This window comes from Ramularia collo-cygni (assembly GCF_900074925.1).
Source record: "Ramularia collo-cygni strain URUG2 genome assembly, contig: RCC_scaffold08, whole genome shotgun sequence".
In the NCBI taxonomy this organism is placed as follows: Eukaryota; Fungi; Ascomycota; class Dothideomycetes; order Mycosphaerellales; family Mycosphaerellaceae; genus Ramularia; species Ramularia collo-cygni.
This window is the reverse complement of record NW_019716262.1, coordinates 1,005,170-1,023,419: the sequence shown is the minus strand read 5'-3', so window position 1 is coordinate 1,023,419 and position 18,250 is coordinate 1,005,170. Positions and strand designations below refer to the sequence as shown.

General features: G+C 49.8%; 6 protein-coding genes; 3 read left to right on the top strand and 3 right to left on the bottom strand.

Annotated features, from left to right (window-relative positions):
- Positions 1 to 476: 476 nt before the first annotated feature.
- On the bottom strand, positions 477 to 1,388 carry RCC_05928 (uncharacterized protein; the record flags this gene model as incomplete). The annotated part of the gene is made up of 1 exon (XM_023771192.1): positions 477 to 1,388. One exon carries the CDS (start codon positions 1,386 to 1,388, stop codon positions 477 to 479), a length of 912 nt encoding a protein of 303 aa, XP_023626960.1.
- Positions 1,389 to 2,432: 1,044 nt separating this feature from the next.
- Positions 2,433 to 5,794, top strand: RCC_05927 (uncharacterized protein; the record flags this gene model as incomplete). XM_023771191.1 has 4 exons in its annotated part: positions 2,433 to 3,299; positions 3,397 to 4,533; positions 4,584 to 5,018; positions 5,081 to 5,794. The coding sequence occupies 4 exons, from the start codon at positions 2,433 to 2,435 to the stop codon at positions 5,792 to 5,794; spliced, it is 3,153 nt and encodes a 1,050-aa protein (XP_023626959.1).
- Positions 5,795 to 7,008: 1,214 nt separating this feature from the next.
- On the bottom strand, positions 7,009 to 8,137 carry RCC_05926 (related to UDP-glucuronate 5'-epimerase; the record flags this gene model as incomplete). XM_023771190.1 has 2 exons in its annotated part: positions 7,009 to 7,968; positions 8,021 to 8,137. 2 exons carry the CDS (start codon positions 8,135 to 8,137, stop codon positions 7,009 to 7,011), a joined length of 1,077 nt encoding a protein of 358 aa, XP_023626958.1.
- A 564-nt stretch (positions 8,138 to 8,701) lies between these two features.
- RCC_05925 (uncharacterized protein) lies at positions 8,702 to 10,323 on the top strand (the record flags this gene model as incomplete). XM_023771189.1 has 2 exons in its annotated part: positions 8,702 to 8,797; positions 8,863 to 10,323. The coding sequence occupies 2 exons, from the start codon at positions 8,702 to 8,704 to the stop codon at positions 10,321 to 10,323; spliced, it is 1,557 nt and encodes a 518-aa protein (XP_023626957.1).
- A 2,979-nt stretch (positions 10,324 to 13,302) lies between these two features.
- RCC_05924 (uncharacterized protein) lies at positions 13,303 to 14,910 on the bottom strand (the record flags this gene model as incomplete). XM_023771188.1 has 2 exons in its annotated part: positions 13,303 to 14,164; positions 14,228 to 14,910. The coding sequence occupies 2 exons, from the start codon at positions 14,908 to 14,910 to the stop codon at positions 13,303 to 13,305; spliced, it is 1,545 nt and encodes a 514-aa protein (XP_023626956.1).
- Positions 14,911 to 15,703: 793 nt separating this feature from the next.
- Positions 15,704 to 16,413, top strand: RCC_05923 (uncharacterized protein; the record flags this gene model as incomplete). XM_023771187.1 has 2 exons in its annotated part: positions 15,704 to 16,276; positions 16,342 to 16,413. 2 exons carry the CDS (start codon positions 15,704 to 15,706, stop codon positions 16,411 to 16,413), a joined length of 645 nt encoding a protein of 214 aa, XP_023626955.1.
- Positions 16,414 to 18,250: the final 1,837 nt, after the last annotated feature.

Sequence of the window (18,250 nt, the reverse complement as noted above, 5' to 3'; positions counted from 1 at the left end):
GATGGTTACATCCGCAAGGTCCCTCCTTGCAGGATTGGGAACCGCTATGCATGCAGCGCCGGGAGTATCACACAGGATGACTGGAAGTGCGTAATCTTAGGCCTTGACTCTTGTCGACCATCTTGGAACATCACAATCAAACTGATATTCTAATGAGAACCTGTGAATTGCCTCAATCTTTGGCTACGATCTAAGCAGGACGTTTGATGAGAATCTTCGACGAATAAGCAGATTAGGCAAAGATGCCCCCTGCCTGAGGCTTCTGCGCGATTTAGCTGCATTATTCTAACGTGGGAACAGACAGGGGTGGRAGGGTTTGAAGACAGTGGAAAGAAATCATTGCATGAGCGTCGCATTGCATTTAAATATGTCATTACATGTTTTTTTTTCTTGATTTTGGTCATTTATCCCATCCTCATATATCTCCTCCTTTCCACTACCCAGGCCTGAGTACTCAAGCAACGGCTAGTCCACACCTACTCGATATCGACCTTCTTGATCTCCACATACCCAGCATCAAGCTTAGGTACCTCCACAGTCAACACCCCATCTTCCATCCTCGCCGTGATACCATCGATATCAATGCTCGCCGGGTTCGCTCTGCTCCCCAACCGCACTTTTCTCTCAAAAGCACCGACCTTGCGCTCATCCAACGCAAGCGTCTTCAAAAACTCTTCATCGCCAGGTCGGTGCACCACACCAGCGATACTGAGCTCCGATTTCTCGGCGTCCCAATTCACGCCCACGTCTTCCTTTTTGGCTCCAGGGAGGGAGACGTGCACGACAAAGGACTCGGATGTATCGAAGATGTCGACATCCGGGTGGAAGTCTTCGCTGTTGTGCTTGTTCTCGTTGCCTTCCGGTCCGCCGAAGACTTGAGATTGGAACATGTCGGCGAAAGCACCAAAGGGTCCGGAGGCGTATGGGTGGAAGCGCCCGCGACCACGACCGCCCCATCCACCTCCTCCACCTCCTCCTCGACCTTTGCCGCTGCAGGGACCGCCGCGGGAGCCGGGTCCGCGGTGGGGACCGTGATGCCCGTGGGCGTGAGAGGGGCCTGCACGGGGAGCCTCGTCATGCTTTTCATCTGAGGGAGGTGGCGGAGGGCCTTTGGGCTGAGAGGAGCCTTCCTCAGGATCGGAGGCTCCGGCGGCGGGGCCAGGTGGTCCATGGCGCCCGCGGTGTGGGACAGGGCCCCATGGGAATGTAGCCCAACCACCTTCCGACCAGGGATTGGCACCGCGCTCGTTCTCGTTGGTGGAGGTCTCTTCTCGGCGGCTTGTGTCGTCGTTTACGTCGTTGTTGCCAGTAATTCCTTGCTCCTCGAGGCTGGCGATGAAGTCCCAAAAGGGAGCTGTTTGATTGTAGTATCTGACTGAAGGCGCCATGTTTTGAAAATGGTGGATGATATAGCAGAGGTAGAGGGAAAGAGAGCAGTCCACAGCCAGAGCTTTATAGAGAATCACTCACAGCGAGAAATCTACCTACTTGTGATACCACAGCAAGGCAGCCATATTCGTCGTCAGCCCACGCGGACATGTTTCGTACCAAAGGTGTGCTGTGGCGTGGAAACTAGGTGAAGGTGCTGGAATCGGAGTCATCACTGACAATATGGATGGATGAGTAAGTAGGCAGATGGAAGGTACGCGTAGGAGTTGAAAGCAGGTTTGAGAAGGATGTACGTATTGCTCAGCGCCTGGGAGTGGCGAGCTAGTAGCCTGGAGCTCCGATCGGGTCGAGGATTAGTGCTTGTGATTGGATGCTTGTGTCTTTATAGGCACTCTTTGGTCTGTCTGAGTCATGATGGAGGCGTATCGTGGTGTGAGAGTTGATCGTTTGTTGAAAGATGTCAGATCGACGTTGACGTTCATGCTAATGTTGGTTAAAAGCTGAGCGAAGACTGTGCTATTGGCTCGTTAGTAGCCGGCGCTAATTGAAGTGAAGACTATGCCAAGTGGCGTCCATGCAAGGGAGTCGCCAGACACTCTACCTCCATTTCTGCCATCCTCTAATTCCGTTCACGCCTACCTCCCACAGTGTTCTTCATCATCGCTATAAAGTTGCCTCCTCTCAGGCCAGCTAAGTTGATACATCAGACGATGTCTCAAAGTCTATGGAGACCCGCAACTTTCTCATCGTAGCGCCTTGTCTGATCATCATAGAAGTTGTATTTCTCCCAGGGCTCCTCCGGAATCATCGACAGAGCTTCCAGTTTAACCAAGTCCTGCGAGAAGCGCAACAGTGCATTGTTGCAGATAACAGTAGTGGCTGCAGCTTGGTGTACTACTGCATGTCAGCCATCAGCCGCCCGAGCGGCCTGCTACGATCAAAGTGGTAAATGATTTGCGTAATTCAGCCTCACCTGATCTACTAGAGTGTAGCATTGCTCTCCTTCATCTTTTGCTTCATACCACCAAGAACATTCCTGCGAAATGTCTCGACCACCACCACCGCCTCCAAGGAGACCGCTGCCAGCTGCCTACAGATTTCCCGACTATGGGTATGGCGATGAGGAGCGCAAGGAGCCTATCACGCAAAGGTGTTATATGGGCAACAAGATTCGAGTCACAGTGTCCAGCGCTCAGGATGGCTATCAAAACTCGGGTACGAACTACCCTCCAGTAAGGCGGCTACCACGAGTGGAGGAACGTCGAGTGCGGAGCCGCAGCAGAGAGTATTTCGCGCATCCTAGAAGGCGCGGATCATCTGCTCGCAGCAGCAGTAGTAATGCTCGTGCGCAAAGAGAAGCCGACAGGATGGATAGTAGCAACGCTCGTGCGCGAAGAGAAGCCAGCAGAGTGGATTATGTGGAGATTCGACCACAATACCCTTCCTCTCGACGTTCCCGGGCCAGCAGCAGCGCAAGCATCATTTCCAATTCTGATGAGGTATCAACACTGGAGTTTGAGTTCGACCTGTCAGAGTCAACAGCCTCTAGTAATTCCCACTCCACCTCTACTATCCAGGACGTTCAGCCTGACTCCAAACAAAACGCTGGGTACGGACTTACAGCCGGACCTACGACGAATCTGCATCTCGCAGCAACAAGATGGTTGGGTAACACCTTTGATGATTGGGATCTTGGTGTGGAGCTTACGACTGTACCTGCATCGCCACACTTGCGGTCACAGATGGACTGGCATCATATGGAGCGATCCATGCCAACTTTCGACGAGTTCATTGCTGTGGCGCGAAGAAGTCTGCAAAAGATGCCCCAGAAAAATCTACGTCGTGTCGAGAAGATGCTCCGCAAGGTTCAGAAGGAGAACGAGAAACAGCGCCAGTTTGGCCGTGAGATGGTGAGTGCATTCCGTGTCAATAAATCCCAATTCCTTGAGATTGAGAATCGGCGGCCTCTTCCAATCAACGACTAAAAATGATCATCTCTTCTTCTAGATACCAATATGTGTGAGCGATACTGAATATCAAGATGACGGAATGGAAGACAAGCAAAACTTCTCCGCCTGCTTCTCAGCCTTTCCATTTTTCTCGTTGGAGCGATTGGCTGAGGAAAAGTCGTCGACATCAACCACAGCCTCCCACCAGCCCAGACCACTACTACAGACTTACACTCGCACCGTCAACAGCAAGCGGGAGCTCTCGCAGGCAGTTACAACAAGGTCTTCGACTCCAAAGGATCACAGCTTGCATGTATCTTCTGTTTGGTGCTTGGTCGTAGACGATACAATCATCACCTGCAGCAGGATGGGTTTAGAGGAGTTGCGTAAAGACTTCTCCAGTATGTCATCCCAACCTCAAAAAACTTCGGCGAGATCGGTCCGCGTAAAGGTTGGAAATGATCGAAGCTGGTCGTTCCCCCTGGATGAAGTTCGATCCTGGCCTTCACTGCTTTCGATATTCGCCGACGACTTATCATCCATTGGCARTTGTGATGCTAGTGCTAAGATCACGCATCAGGAACGCACTGTCGATGCGGCAACTTGGCATCACGTCGTTGCAAACGCCACACAATTTCCAATTCAGTTGGTCTTGAAAGAAAGTCTCAACACTGGATCCGGACTGCGCTCGAAGTTACGATCTGTCAAGCAAGCTTTCGGTCCTCAGAGCCAGATAAAGAGGTCAGGGTCACCGAATGCCGTCGATGTCGCTGCTGCAGATCACGGAGGAGCTGGCTCAGCGGCTAGCCCACGGGACATTGTCAACCATCTCCAAGGTATTCAAGCGCTCCACATCTTCGGACTCGACAGTAAAGCGGCAAGCAGTCCCCTTTCTCGTCTGGCAGAGTCCCTGCACGACAAGTTGGCAGCGCACTCGAATGAGATGGCAGCTTCAGCATATAATTCGTGCCCCGAAGCCTCTCTTGAAGACATTCAAACATCACTTTCCCAAGACAAGACTCCCTCCAGGATTGATACCAGCAGGACAGATACCTCCATGGCGACTGGCAAGTGTGGACAAATCGTCATCCTTGCAGAATATGTATTCGCTTTTTTCTGGCCTGTTGATTTCGATCATGTCATGACAAGACGCTTTTGGGGCGCTTTGAAAGGGCTTCTCAATTCTAGCATCGGGGTACGTGGTGATTAGATAGGACATCGACCGCACAGCTAACATGGTCACAGGAGAGCAAGATGTCAAGACATAACGCTGAGCTGGCAGCAGAATTCTACCACATCCTTTACAGCCGCGTGTTCGCTGTAGTATCCACACTCACTACAAACTTCGCTAGCGATGTACCTCCTACACCACTCCCTACTCAGTTCTATGAATCTTGGCTCCATCTCCTCAGCGCTTTTGTGCTTTTCAACCAGGCAATACAAAAAGACGCTCGGCCTCGGCCCAGACTATTGCCTACGCTGCAACTAAGGTGTGCTGCGACAAAGCTTGAAACAGGAGAGCGGGAGCTCGTCAATAAACTAAGGACAATAGATGTGGAAGATCACGAAATCTGTCCACCGAGAGGTGTAGTCGCCTTGATGCTGAATCGATTCAGTCAGGACATGATCAAGGAAGGTCTTGATGTGGCCCAAATATACGGCGACTTCTATCAGCAACTGGYGAGCTTCGAAAGAAAACCATCAGAACCGCGTCACCTCGATTACTGACTTTGAGAGCAAAGGACGCAAAGATTCTCGACAACCCTCTCACCCGAGCCCATCAGGCAAGCATCAGGGACCTCCAGCAAGAGCTTGAAGCAGTTCTCAACATCCTCACATATCAATTGGATGTAGTCAACGTCTTTGAGCGTAGCATTCAAGCTCAAGATGATGGTGGTCGACAACGCATGCCATATCTGCCCCTCCTCCTCCTTGATTCTCGCCAAGACGCCATCTTAGGCACTTGCAAAAATTCTCTAACAGCACGGATCGATAAGATCAAGGCTCTGCAAGGCCGAGCCACTGAGCTTGGAGAGTGGCACTTAGGGGAAATTGACAGTAATAAAGATCGTCAAGAAGCTRCCATTATGGTCTTTACGATTGTTACAATCATCTTCTTGCCGCTTTCTTTTGTGTCTAGTGTTTTTGGCAWGAACTCTTCTGATATTCGAGACATGGAATTCGGACAGTGGCTTTATTGGGTCGTGGCGCTACCATTGACGATCGTCGTGATTGGTGGAAGTCTGTATTGGGCGGGGGCATTGGAGAACTGGCAGGGATGGTCTCCGAAATGGGGGAGGAGCAATGGRAACTATTATCAGCCTCCTGTGGTGTCGCAGCAATCGACGAGAGTTGTCCCGGGGGTGAGGAGAGATGTGGTGGAGGAGATTGATGGAGAGAGGCCTAGGCGGCGGACTACTTATCCTGCGAGGCGAACGGCAAGGCATTATGTATAGTCCATATCTGGCCGCGAAGAAACTGCCTTTTTTAAGGTATCACTGTAAATTCCCCTGGAGCCTGAAATTTGCGAAGCAGATCCGGGGCAGTCCTGACCTTTCGTTCTGTAAAGTGATCCTGAACAGCAGATTCTCCGTCATATCGAGCAATAATGCATTATGGGTTATCGAACAGAAGACTCAAAGTAAAGCCCGGCGTCTCGCTCATATATAATACGCACGCACAACGATGCTGCCCAGCGAAAATTGCACTTCAGGGGCAGGTAGTATAGCTTGGTCGAAATTCTCGTCCTGTCCTAGCTACTTCTATCTATTCACACCTTATGAAAAATCTCCCCGGAGCGGGAAATGAAGTAAACAAGCCCATTCATTGATGCCGACTACCTTACTTATTAGATGGTAGTCAGTTCTCGCTAATACAATAGCTTGTAAGGAATTTTAACATAGCAGGAAAAAATGCATAGCCCAGCTGTGGGCTTCCATCGCTCATAACATAGCAAGGTTAGAGGAAAGTTTAGAATTGCGTGAAGGGGAAGAAGTAATAGAGAGCACTACTCCATTTAGCTGAAAACCACTCTCTTAGTCTAAATATCGATTTCGAAAAATAAGACTATCTGTTGTCACCCAACCATCTTTCTTTCCTTCCTCCTAGAGGAGTCAAAATCTTGCCCCCCGCTCGTGATGTAGAGATCACGGATAACGACGACCGTACAACTCATGTGATTTCGATCGCTGGGTCATTGCAATACGTATATACTAGTCRTAATCGATATTTGCGTCTGAATCACTACAAAAGAATCATTTCTGTGACATAGTATGTACATTTCCCACAACCGAAAGCCACATTGATCACACACAATAGCCTGCCTCGCTGATACAAGACTACTATGATAACACCCCCTTTCGTGCATCTATATGTTTCAACAGGAGGCCATGATGATTACAACATCCGCCATAGACTTGCCGTGATGTTCTGCGTAGTGCAACCCCCCCCCGGCGAGCCTACATATCATGCCGCTGAATATATTCAGATAGGAAAGACTATTATTCCCATCCAAGGTCTTCTCAAAATTCAACCCTGCTCTGAAGTGGCTGGATTTGACCCCGAGTAGCATAGCAGCAGCCCTCGCCATGTCGAGACCTTCTAGACTTACAGTGCAACTAACTGCCTGATAATCATGCAACTTCACGGATGTCTGCCATCTCCTTCTTCATCATACAGAGTAGTACCCTCGATACCACTCCACAAAGCGCAAGACTCCATCCTGCACAGAAGTCTTTGGCCTATATCCCGTAAGACTCCTCAGAAGCTCAGCATCCGCCCATGTCGCCTGCACATCGCCAGCCTGCATTGGCAAGAGTTTCCGCTTCGCCTTAAAGCCCGTAGCATCCTCGATGGCCTCAATGAAGTCGGTAAGTTGTACTGGCTCGGAATTTCCTATATTGACCACCCGCCACGGCGCCACTGGTGACAAACTTTCGGGGATGTCTGTTTGTTGTTTGAGAGGATCTCTAGACGAGCGACTCTGATGGTTCGAAGATTTGGCTACCGTATCCCAAATATCTGATCTCTCTGGTATGGCGTCAACGAGAAGACAAACTGCTTCTACGAGGTCATCGATATAGGTGAAGTCGCGCTTCATGTCGCCATGGTTGTAGACGTCAATTGGATCGCCTTGGAGAATGGCCTTGGTGAATTTGAATAATGCCATATCGGGCCTTCCCCATGGACCGTATACGGTGAAGAAGCGGAAGACGGTGATTGGCAAGTTGTATAGATGGGCGTAGCTGTGCGCCATGCTTTCCATTGCCTTCTTAGTAGCAGCGTAGAAAGAGACTTGATGATCAGTCCTGTCGATCTCTCGATACGGATTGTCCATATCCATCCTAGCACCATAGACGGAAGAGGAAGATGCGAGTAGCATGTGCCTTGGAGGATATGCGCGGGCCGCCTCCAGCAGCTCGAAAGTTCCTACGACATTACTGTCCAAGTACGAACGCGGATTCTCAATGGAATGACGCACGCCGGCTTGTGCGGCCAGATGGATGACTATGTCGAAGCGCTCTCTTTCGAATAGATCCTTGAGTATGCCAGGTGTCTCGAGTAAGGCATGAACGGCGTGGTAATTGGCAAAATCCAGCAGGCGGGAATTCCGTCGCTCTTTCAGTGACACCTCATTTTCAGTCAGCCAAACAATTTCCAGTGACTGACTTGTGATGTGATACCTCGTAGTAATCGTTCATGGAGTCCAGCCCAACGACCCGATATCCCTCACGCAAGAGTCGTTCACTGACAAATGAACCCACGAAACCCGCCGAACCAGTAACGAGAGCTGTGCGCATGATCGAGGCCGGTTTGGTGATGTTGCAGGTGAGGCGTCTYCACTTTGAAACCAAAGTACAGCATGCATGCATTGATGGATCCTGATATGCACAGGTGGGTTGTACTTGATCACTTTCTAGGACTTTCGGCATGTGATTGCATTGGTCAGATATGGCGTAGCAGGTCGAGACATTTCTCCTGCAGCAGCTTGCATCAACTTCACATTCCGACCATTGTCAAGACAGGCGAGATGGTACCTGCTTTAGTATCCGCCCGCCATTATGCGGATCTCGCTTTCCCCGAAGACTTCTCTTCGGTTGTGGCGTCGTGGCTTTGCCCATCACAGGGAGGTCCAGACTGGGTGCGGAAGAGAGAGAGTTCTTTTATCAATTACGTTACTAGCTTGTAGCCAACTACAACCGTCTTAACGTCAACAGGTCAGCAATAAAGTGGTTCTGGGTATGTCTAGCTAGGAGAAGAGTGCCGTGGAGCAAGAACATCAAAATGACGCGAAGAAGGAAGGAGCTGACAAAGCACACAACAGACTGGCAACCACAGCACAGCACAGCACAGCTCTCCCTTCGATGGAGGCGATGAGAAGCACACTTCTACGCCCCAAGACAATACGTATCGCCATAGCATCGCTGTTCACAATCGTCGTCGTGTTTCTGCTTGCACCCGTAGGTCTGACTGACATATCTAATGTGTTGAGGGAACCCCACAGCTGATGCCATGCTTCATACAGACTCAAACTCGGAGTCCATACAAGCCAGACTCATGGACAGGAGAGTCCACCATTGGGGTCCCTGGGCATATAGACAGTAGTAGTGTTCCTCAACCAAAAGTCCACATCCTGCTGCTCGCCACCAAAGGAAATGTCAAACTATGCAAGACACTTCTAACATTGGCCATCCTGGGATATCCAACTCCTCGAATAATCTCATGGGGTGGGACGGATAGCACCGATGCTATGTTAGGCGGTGGCTCTCACTTTGGCAAAATCACCAAGACGATCGAATACATTGACAAATATCTCAGTGAGCCAGGTTCCCAGGATGATCTTATTCTCATGTTAGATGCGTTCGACATTTGGTTGCAATTACCGCTCGAGGTACTCCTCACGCGCTACAAAGCCATACTGGAAGAGGACGATGCTCGAATCGCACATCGAATGGGCCGTGCCTTTGCACTTGAGGAGATAAAGTCTGGAATTGTATTTGGAGCAGGCAAACGATGCGGTCCCAATTCCCTCCACACAGTAGCATGCTACCCTGTACCCGAATCTCCTTTGCCAAAAGACCTATACGGAATCACTACAGACACCCCGATAGGTCATACCGATTGGAGTAGTTTTCGAACTCGATATCTCAATGCAGGCACCACCATCGGACCCGTCAAAATGTTACGCCCTGTCCTAGAGCGAGCTCACCAGAAACTTCTTGAATGCAGGGGCCGCCAAAATGCGGATTTCGACGCTGGGACTGGTGTTTCAGATTTCTGTTATCATGGCAGTGATCAAAGCATATGGATGGAGATTTTCGGCGAGCAAGAATTCCAACGAGAAGTCATGCGTCGTCATCACAGATCCAATTTCGACACATTCGCTGAGAAGTTCAATCCTCACAGAGCTGGATCACAACCGCCGTCCACTCAAGTGTACGGTGTACCAATCCTCGATTATTTAGAACCTGGATTCTACCATCAGCCCGGCGAGAAGAAGTATCGACCTGCAAAACCGGATGAATTTGGGATTTCGCTTGATTACTGGTCGGGGATCAGCCATCAGACTTCGAATACATACTGGGATGCCAATTACATTCGTAAAGATCAGCTCTTGGAAGATCAAATTGGGAAGCGGAATGGCTTTGATTGTCAAGCGAAACCCCCAAATTGGAGGGAGTTGTCCGATGACCTACTCTCTACATTTCTACCGGGAGAGCGCGATCAGTGGAATTCAATGCCTTTTTACACGGAGTACTGCGTGGGTCGGATTCCTCCCATTATTCACCATAATTCTTTCGACAAGACTCAGATTGATCTACAGTGGAACAGGACATGGTGGCATGGTCATTCTCGCGCACTTTTAGAGCAGAAGAGAAGTGCCGGTTTACCAATGTTGGTCGATGGAATACCCACTGATGCCAAAAACACGACTTTGCAATGGGAAGAGCTTTGCCCGGCGGAATACGACGCGGCACTGTTTTGAAGCAGCAGTTTCGGAGAAGAAGAAAGTACCTGCAATTTGATACAACTATGCGATTGCAGTCTGTTCGACTTTACTATAACCAAACCGAGGCCCGTGCAAGATGTTATACAACGCCCCTTTCCGCAACCACCTCGAACACGCCTCCCGACTCAAAGCGCCCACAAAAAACGCTATAACCAGAGTAATAATACTCGACCATGGCAACCCCCCATGCTGCTGCTCAGAGACAGGAGAACTCTCCCAACTAGGCGGAAGCTCCGTCAATTGTATCTCAGACCTCGTAAGACTTCCACCATTGGAATCCAAAGCTTCCACACGAACGGTCTCATGAAATCCCTCACAAACAACCAGCGTCTCAAACCCCGTCCTATCCATCTCCCCAATAATCTTATCTGTAGAATCTCTCACCCTCCAAGCCCGGACTTCCGTCGCTCCATTCCAGCTCACATAAACCATCGTAGCCAACTTCCCATTCCTTATCGCAGAAGCGAAAGATTTCAACACAGGTTTCTCTTTTGGCTGCGCGACAAAATCCATCTTGAAGGCTCTGTAGGTATGATATCGATCCGTMAACCATTTAGCTTCATACAGGACTTCGCCAGTAGGTGCGTGTTCCGTTACATGGCCCGCTTCAACCCAATTGACGAATCGATTCCCATTATCCAAAAACTGCGCGTTCCCAGCATGTCCCACGAAAAGGCCATCGGGAGCTGGTAGGCTTTCCAGGACTTTTGTGGTCATTGCGGATGTATCCAGCGCAACTACCACTACTGAGGAGACATCGGCAGTTGCGGGGCCCATGAGAATTCCTGCGTAAGCGTTGTTTAGGAATGAAATTACCAGACTGTGGGAATCTGGATCTTCGCTGAGGATTCGTGCGTCGTGTTGGCCTGAGAAGATGAAATCGCCTTGATTGAAAGAGGAATTTTTGCCGCCTAGACGCCATAGGATGGAATTGTCCTTTCCGGATATCAGGTAGATGGTGTTTGTATGGCGAGCAGAGATGAGAAAGTCACCGTTTCGAGTCTTCTCCACTGAGTTCGCGTGCCTGTCAAACAAAGAAGTCTTTATTAGCAAGCTGTCCAAATTAATCAAGAATTCCAGCATAAAACACTTACATGTAATCCCAATCATCTTCCACACGCTCAGGATAAGGCATCACACTATCAGCAATAACCTCTTTCGACGACCACTCAAAAAGCGTCTCCCTAGAATTCAAGTCGATTTCTCGCGGGATATGATCCCTCCGAGGACCAGGAAGATCTTCAGGATTCAAATCATCGCTGCCCACAGGAATGGTGGATTGACCTATTACCAAAGCCGAGCGACCATTATCTATAATTTTGAATTCGTGGAGATCCATGACGACATTCTCGCCTTCAAATGTCACGTTGTGCGTGAGTTGATAGGAGTCATCGAGGATGATTCCGGCGCCTTTGGGGAAAATGCATTCGTCTGGCCACATGGTGTGTAAGAAGGAGAGATGAGGTTTTCCGTTGATGAGGGTTGCTCGGAAATCGTGGGTTGGGCGGTTGGAGAAGAGTGCTGCTCCGCTCCATATGAGATCCTAGTAATGAATGAGTTGCATTCCATAAGTGGGAGGAAGGAAGTAGCAAGGAGGACACTTACGCCTTGTAGGTCATAGATATGTGGTCCTACTTGAGCAGTTCGAAATTCTTTACGGGGTCTATGGCCGTCCGTCTCGGCATAAGGTGCAACGAAAAGTAATCCTGGACCAGTCTTTTGTTTGTCGTGGATGGAAACATTAAAAATCGGGGCTCGTAGATCGGGTCTCTAGAACGTTGTGTCTTCTTAGTATACGGAGTATATATATGTGGAGGAGAGCATTTTGCCGCAATGACTAGGTAGTTCCATACCGTTATGAAGTGGTGGAGGTCTGCATCGGGTTTGGCCAAGCCGTATTCATGTTCGCAAGAAAAAGGTAGGTCTTGACTCCATGCCAGCGAACAGGAAGTCAATAATATGGTAAGGAATGTGGCCGGCTGTGCTGCGTGGCGGCAGCGCATTGTGTGAGTAGTAGGTGAAAGGGCTCCTGGACAGTAATCACGCAAATCAACGATAATGTCCAGCAGGGAAAAGTCGTGTTTGCAGAAGCAAATCGTAGAGAGATAGATGCACGTGGAATACTTCGATGGGCAAAAAGGCCAATCGTCGCCTCCGCAAACGGATTGAATCGCGCAGTTGCTGGAATAGGATAATGGACGCATATAGGAGATGCTGCAAGGCAAAAGCGGTTCATTGGTCGTCTGACACAAGGCTTGGCAGACGGTACTAGTGGCGTTGCCCCTGAACTTAATCTGGAAGCTGGTGTGGCTCTACCGGCTGCGCGGATCAAAAAAAATCTGGGCAGGCACCAAAACAAAAGTGTTCATGGAATGTCTCAATTAATGGAGAATTGGCTATAAATGCTAGCGTGGTACTTGCTGTACCAAAAGAATATTTGCCGAATAGCAAAGGCATGCCGAAGTGGTCTGTACGTTTTTAGCGATCTATTGACAACTCGATGACACTGTCTGGTAATGGAACATCTTGCATAAGGAACACGGCAAAGTCGCCGAGCATCGGACCATGCTAAACATCGCTCCCGATGCAGCGGAATAGACTCCGAAGCGATAGAGACTTTACTTTTTAGCCTCGCAGACCAGCGGTTGACTCGATTGAACACACCACCCGGATGGCGTCGGTCCGCTCCTCCCCCTCAACCTATTAGCTCCAGGCCAAAATGAAAACAATCGAGGGGGCGGTAACTCATGGCCGCAACGCCGCAACTGCCACTCATCAACTCGTCGACTCGAAGGACCAAAGCCGGATTCACCTCTCTCCCCATGCCAAGAAGCAATCCCTGTCAGGGGCTTCCATCCGAGCGAGTCCACGACCAGTCGGCTTTATGCTCTTCTCCTTCAACCACAACATCGACTGGCTCGATAAAATCTGCCAACTTCTTACATTGTAGATGCTTCACTCTGTCACCCAACTTTCTTTTCCACAAGGAACCTGTTCCGCGATCCATGCTTCTACTCGCTCGTACATCCAGCCTGAGATGTATCCTGTATTTGGTGCAGCATCACCCCATCGAGCCTCGCCATTCAAGTGGCATCTGCTCGTAGTCGAGTCAAATCGCCACTGTAGACATCTTTCTACCGTCTCGCAGAGGGCGCGGCATGCATCCATAGAGGGCAAAATGCCGTAATCGTCGAGACAGTTGTTGTCCCATTGGTKCTGAGTGTGCCTCATTTTGCCATGGATATAATTGATGAAAATCTCTCGGCGTTTCAATGCTAGCTGACCCGAATCAACGGCCAGAGAAGCTTCTTTTCCTCCAGATTGACTCCCAGATCGATACTCCGACTCTATCCATTCCTGCTCGAATCGCCAGAGATCTCCCACGACCTCTGGCGTTACGTGGTGATATGATATCGCAGGGTAGCACCAGAAACGACGGTCATCGTCTGCCCAGTAATATGTGTCATTTCCAGGAGCATGAGGATGGAAGTGAGGCCAGGCCGGGAGGAGATGCACTCCTGCGGCATTAAAAGCACGGCCCAGAACTATGTCACCAGCCCAGTGGCGCTCCGTGAAAAATTCCCAGTCCTCAGAGTGCACCAGGTACTCATCAACGAAGAGTTTCATCGCAGCTTGAGAAACCAGAATGCCGGCACCTCCATGGGCAAATAAAGTCCAGTCAATGAAGAGATCCGCTCCGGCATATATGGGCTTCGTATGATCCATGGATGCTTGGTACTTGAGCATGTTTGACCAGAACATGTAAGTATCCGCTTCGATGAAGACATACCACTTTTTGCCTGGATAGAGATGGTATCTGCAATAGAAATGATTAGATTAATGGTATGATCACATCGTCGATTGTTGGGAAATGACCTACGTGTGGTTGTACATTGGTAGGAACTTCCACTTATCCAAGCGCCATCCTCCCATACCCATCTTATCAACATCATTGGGATGCCGATTAAAACCAGCCTTGTTGCTGAGTTCATTCTGCTTCAGTGCAGCCCGACCACTCTCCTGCACTCGTAGGTAAAACTCAAAGTCAGAATGCTCATACTTCATCTTCGGAGACACTGGCTCCAGAGAGTCAATAATTTCGACTCCTCTGAAAGTTTCCGCATGGTCGCTGAAGATGAGATAGTTCGGATAGCATCTCAAAGTTGTATCAATGTGAACCGGAAGCTTGTGTTCGAACTCCGTCACTCCCGTCTTGAGGACGACAACAGTGTCATTTGCGCCTGGAAGATCTCTACAACGAAGTCCTCCGTTCTCGGAAAATGTATCTCGAGCGGCTGATGTGCTATGGTCTGGCTCCGGTTTTGATCGAGACCAGGGTCGAGTATTGTTTAGTATGAAAATGGCAACCAGGAAGATCAGAAAGTTGCGAAGATTTGCAACATAGCGCCGTCGAGATGAAAGAAGCCTGCCGAGTAGAGACATGTCATATCTTTGGCCTCGTGGAAGCTGGTTTCTTGGAGCGGAATTGATGAGGTGAAGTGTGTTGGTGTAACGATAAACTTCATCGCTCGACTGTTGGGAAGGCCCCGAAAAGGGAGCCATCGCTGTAACTTTCCCACAACCCGGTCAGTGGACATGTGAAACTGCGGTCTGTGGTTCGTCAAGCGCCTCCGCTACCGCTTGTCATTAAGCTTTGGAGCTAGTGTGAAGCAAGCCTCAACGCCAACCCGTCGCTTACTTACTACTAAACATTGTGATGATTTGGATCTGCAGACTCACTTCTTCCTCCCGATAAGAATACGCGCTTTCACGATTGTGATGAGACCATCGGTTTGGGGTCGCCAGTTATGAAGCGGTGATGAAGTGGCATGATGAGACCGCAGGACCAAGATCGTTTTCTTGACGAGCACCTCCTTTACGATCAATCAGTCGGATCGCAAGACCAAAACATCTCTTCCGGTCAGCACTAGACGCCGACGCCCGTGGCACTCACACTACGTTTGATGAGATCAAAAGGAGTAGAGTTCTCAAGGCGTCAAGCCGCACCACATGTCCGCCACCACACACGGCGTGCAATCAGGCCACCAGTATCGCCGTCGTGGGTGACGAGTCAATTTCACTCCCCGACTAGAGTTCAGCCTTGCAGTCCATCTGATGCCTGGAAGCGGCATAGACAATGTCTACTAGGGGAGAGGGAATCGCACAGACAAGCCGGGCGAGCAGTCGATCACATCAAAGAGAACGAATCCTGTCTCATCAAACCATCGGATCATCATCATCTTCATCATCGTCGTCAAGCTTCGTCAAGTCTTTTCTGGGTTTTCTTCCCTTTCACACTCTTTCATCCACCTTTCTCACTCTAGCAACAGCAAAAGACCTGGTTCACTCGTTCACCATGTTCTCCCGCTACGTTTCCACAGCCCTAGTGTTCGCCAGCGGTACGACCGCTCTGTTCGGCCGCCGTGGAGGAGATGTCTGCTCTCAATCTCCCTACGCTGCCATGCAGGCGTACGTTAGCTATGCTCCTGCCCAGTCCGCTTGCTGGGCTAGCTACCCTGGCACAACTTCGACCGTCACAGTAACCGGAGGCCACTCCACCATGTGGGTGACGGAGACATACCACCAGAGCATGACCATTCCAGGTTACGTCTCTCCCTCAGCAACATACGGAGCTTCCACGACCGACTCGGCAACTGCTCCCGGTGTCTACCCAACAGCAACCTACAGTGCATCCAGCTCTTCCTCCGATGTACCAGCCACCCCCACAGTCGACCCACAGCCAACCTTTACATTCACGCCATCACCTACAATCACCCCTACTCCAACCCAGAACGGCGTAGCATCCCGCAACAAGCGCCGTGCAGTCATGTCAGACTCCTACGCCCAGTTGATGGAATCCTACAGCGCTATTGGTGATGTCTGCATGTCCACTGCTTGCTCATGCATTCAGAGCCCCAAGACAACTACTGTAAGTCAACTCACAGCCTCGATCGAGCGAATGAATGAATGAATGAAACTGACTGGAATGAATAGGTCACCTCTGGATCCATCACCGCCTACACGAGCACAATCACAACGACTCTTACTGCTACTTACTCCGCTTGAGTAAATGGTTATATTTCACGGGCTTGTGTCAATTGCTGAAGCTCGACGATAGACAAGACACTTTTTATTCCGATTCATGACCCGGGCTGGCGTTGGGGACTACTATGGCCAGTCTGTGGAAATTTCTATAGCAAGATAAAGGCTATGGCCACATTGAATGTTCCAGCATCATTCCATCTTCCACTGTCTCCGAATGCACTCCTTGCTGCTCCACTGTAAAGACATCCAAGGGTGCAGCTATTCCTCCCTTCTCACAAACACCCCGAGATGACAAGACCAACGAGTCTCACACCGTATATGAACATGAGACCCTGTGAATCGTGATGGCTTGCACAGCAGGTTTGGAATAGACCGCGAAACCRTTSTACCATGCGAAAGTAAACAGATCGCCAAGATTGTGGTGCGCAAGAAAACTGCCGCCAACGCAGAAGCTTCTTTGATACTTCATGGTAGTGATGAACTCAGTAGTGTTGAGTTCTCTTGGTCCAACGTTGCGCAAAATTCCAATATATTTCCCGAGGTGTTCATCGGAAGTCGTTGCCGGGAGTCGAGAGAATGGAAGCTCTTTATCGTTCGAGCCATCGCGGAAACAAACCATGGAACCAAAGAATGCTCTCGTCGAGTGGACCCTCAAGACATCTCGGACAAAAATCCTTTCGGTTGCGATCATGTTCCATCTCCAACATACCCAGCAGCTTCGGAATCCATGCAGTCCAATCGCGAAACCCAACAGCAAAACACCAGAATCTCAATCATCCATCCATCCATCCAAATCCAATCTCATCATCAAACAAACCCCCCATTCCCAATCATATTCCACAAATTATCATACCTCCACCACATCCACTCCCCCCCCCTCCCCCTCCCTCCTCCACCCCAACTCCGCAACAGCACTCAACCTCAACCCAGGTTTCATACCCATCATCTCCAATTCCAAAAACACCGTAGCACTCCTACTTCCCACCGCAGAAGAAATATTTCTTATAACAATCTCATCAAACCCTTCCAATCCACTCAAAGCATCACAAACACCTTTAAAATCGAATTCTTGACCAGGCCAGCGTGCGAAACGTGCGGTGAAATCTGCGGCGACGTGTGCTGTGACTTCGCGGCCTGGGGGAGTTTGGAAGGCGAAATCGTGGGTGTTTATGCAGTTGATGCATTTGATTGTTAGGCGTTCTAGGTAGGCGCCTGTGACTGACAATGTTGTTGGATTTGCTTCTGGTTTGGGAGTTTCTTCATGGTCTTGCGGGGGCGCCATTTATTTTTTGATCTTGTAGAAATAGAAGGCTGTATATGGCATATCATCGCTTAGATTGAATATATCTCTGCCGACAGCATCTTTCGCTGGTGCGCCTTCTCATCTTTTATGCGCGGTATTGCGTATTAAGGCGAGAGACGCCCTTGTTCTCGCGAGTCGCGACCGCCGCATTCGTGTCGGACGGGAAGTGGTATGGGGAATTTGAAGTGGCATGAGGATGGAGGGAAGCCTGAAGGATTGTGGAGCATGCAGAATTGCTGCAGCACAGTTCGAAAAACTGGAGATCTGAATCATCTGATAGGTTGTGCTTCCTCCGATGCTGTTCATTGCAGCCGAGGCTTTTGAAAATGTCCAGCTTGAGATGGGTGAGGTTGCAGACCTGTTAAGATCTGAAAGACATCGTTCGATGCGACATTACAACGCTGCTTCCTACTGTGCTCATAGCCATCTGCCCACGAGCATTCCGTCGATTCACTAGTAGAGTCGGCAGACTACAAGGTTTGCGTAACAGTTTTCTTTTTTTGGAAGCGTACGTACAGATGTCTGACCTACGCTCCCTTGCGCCGTATTGCGCAT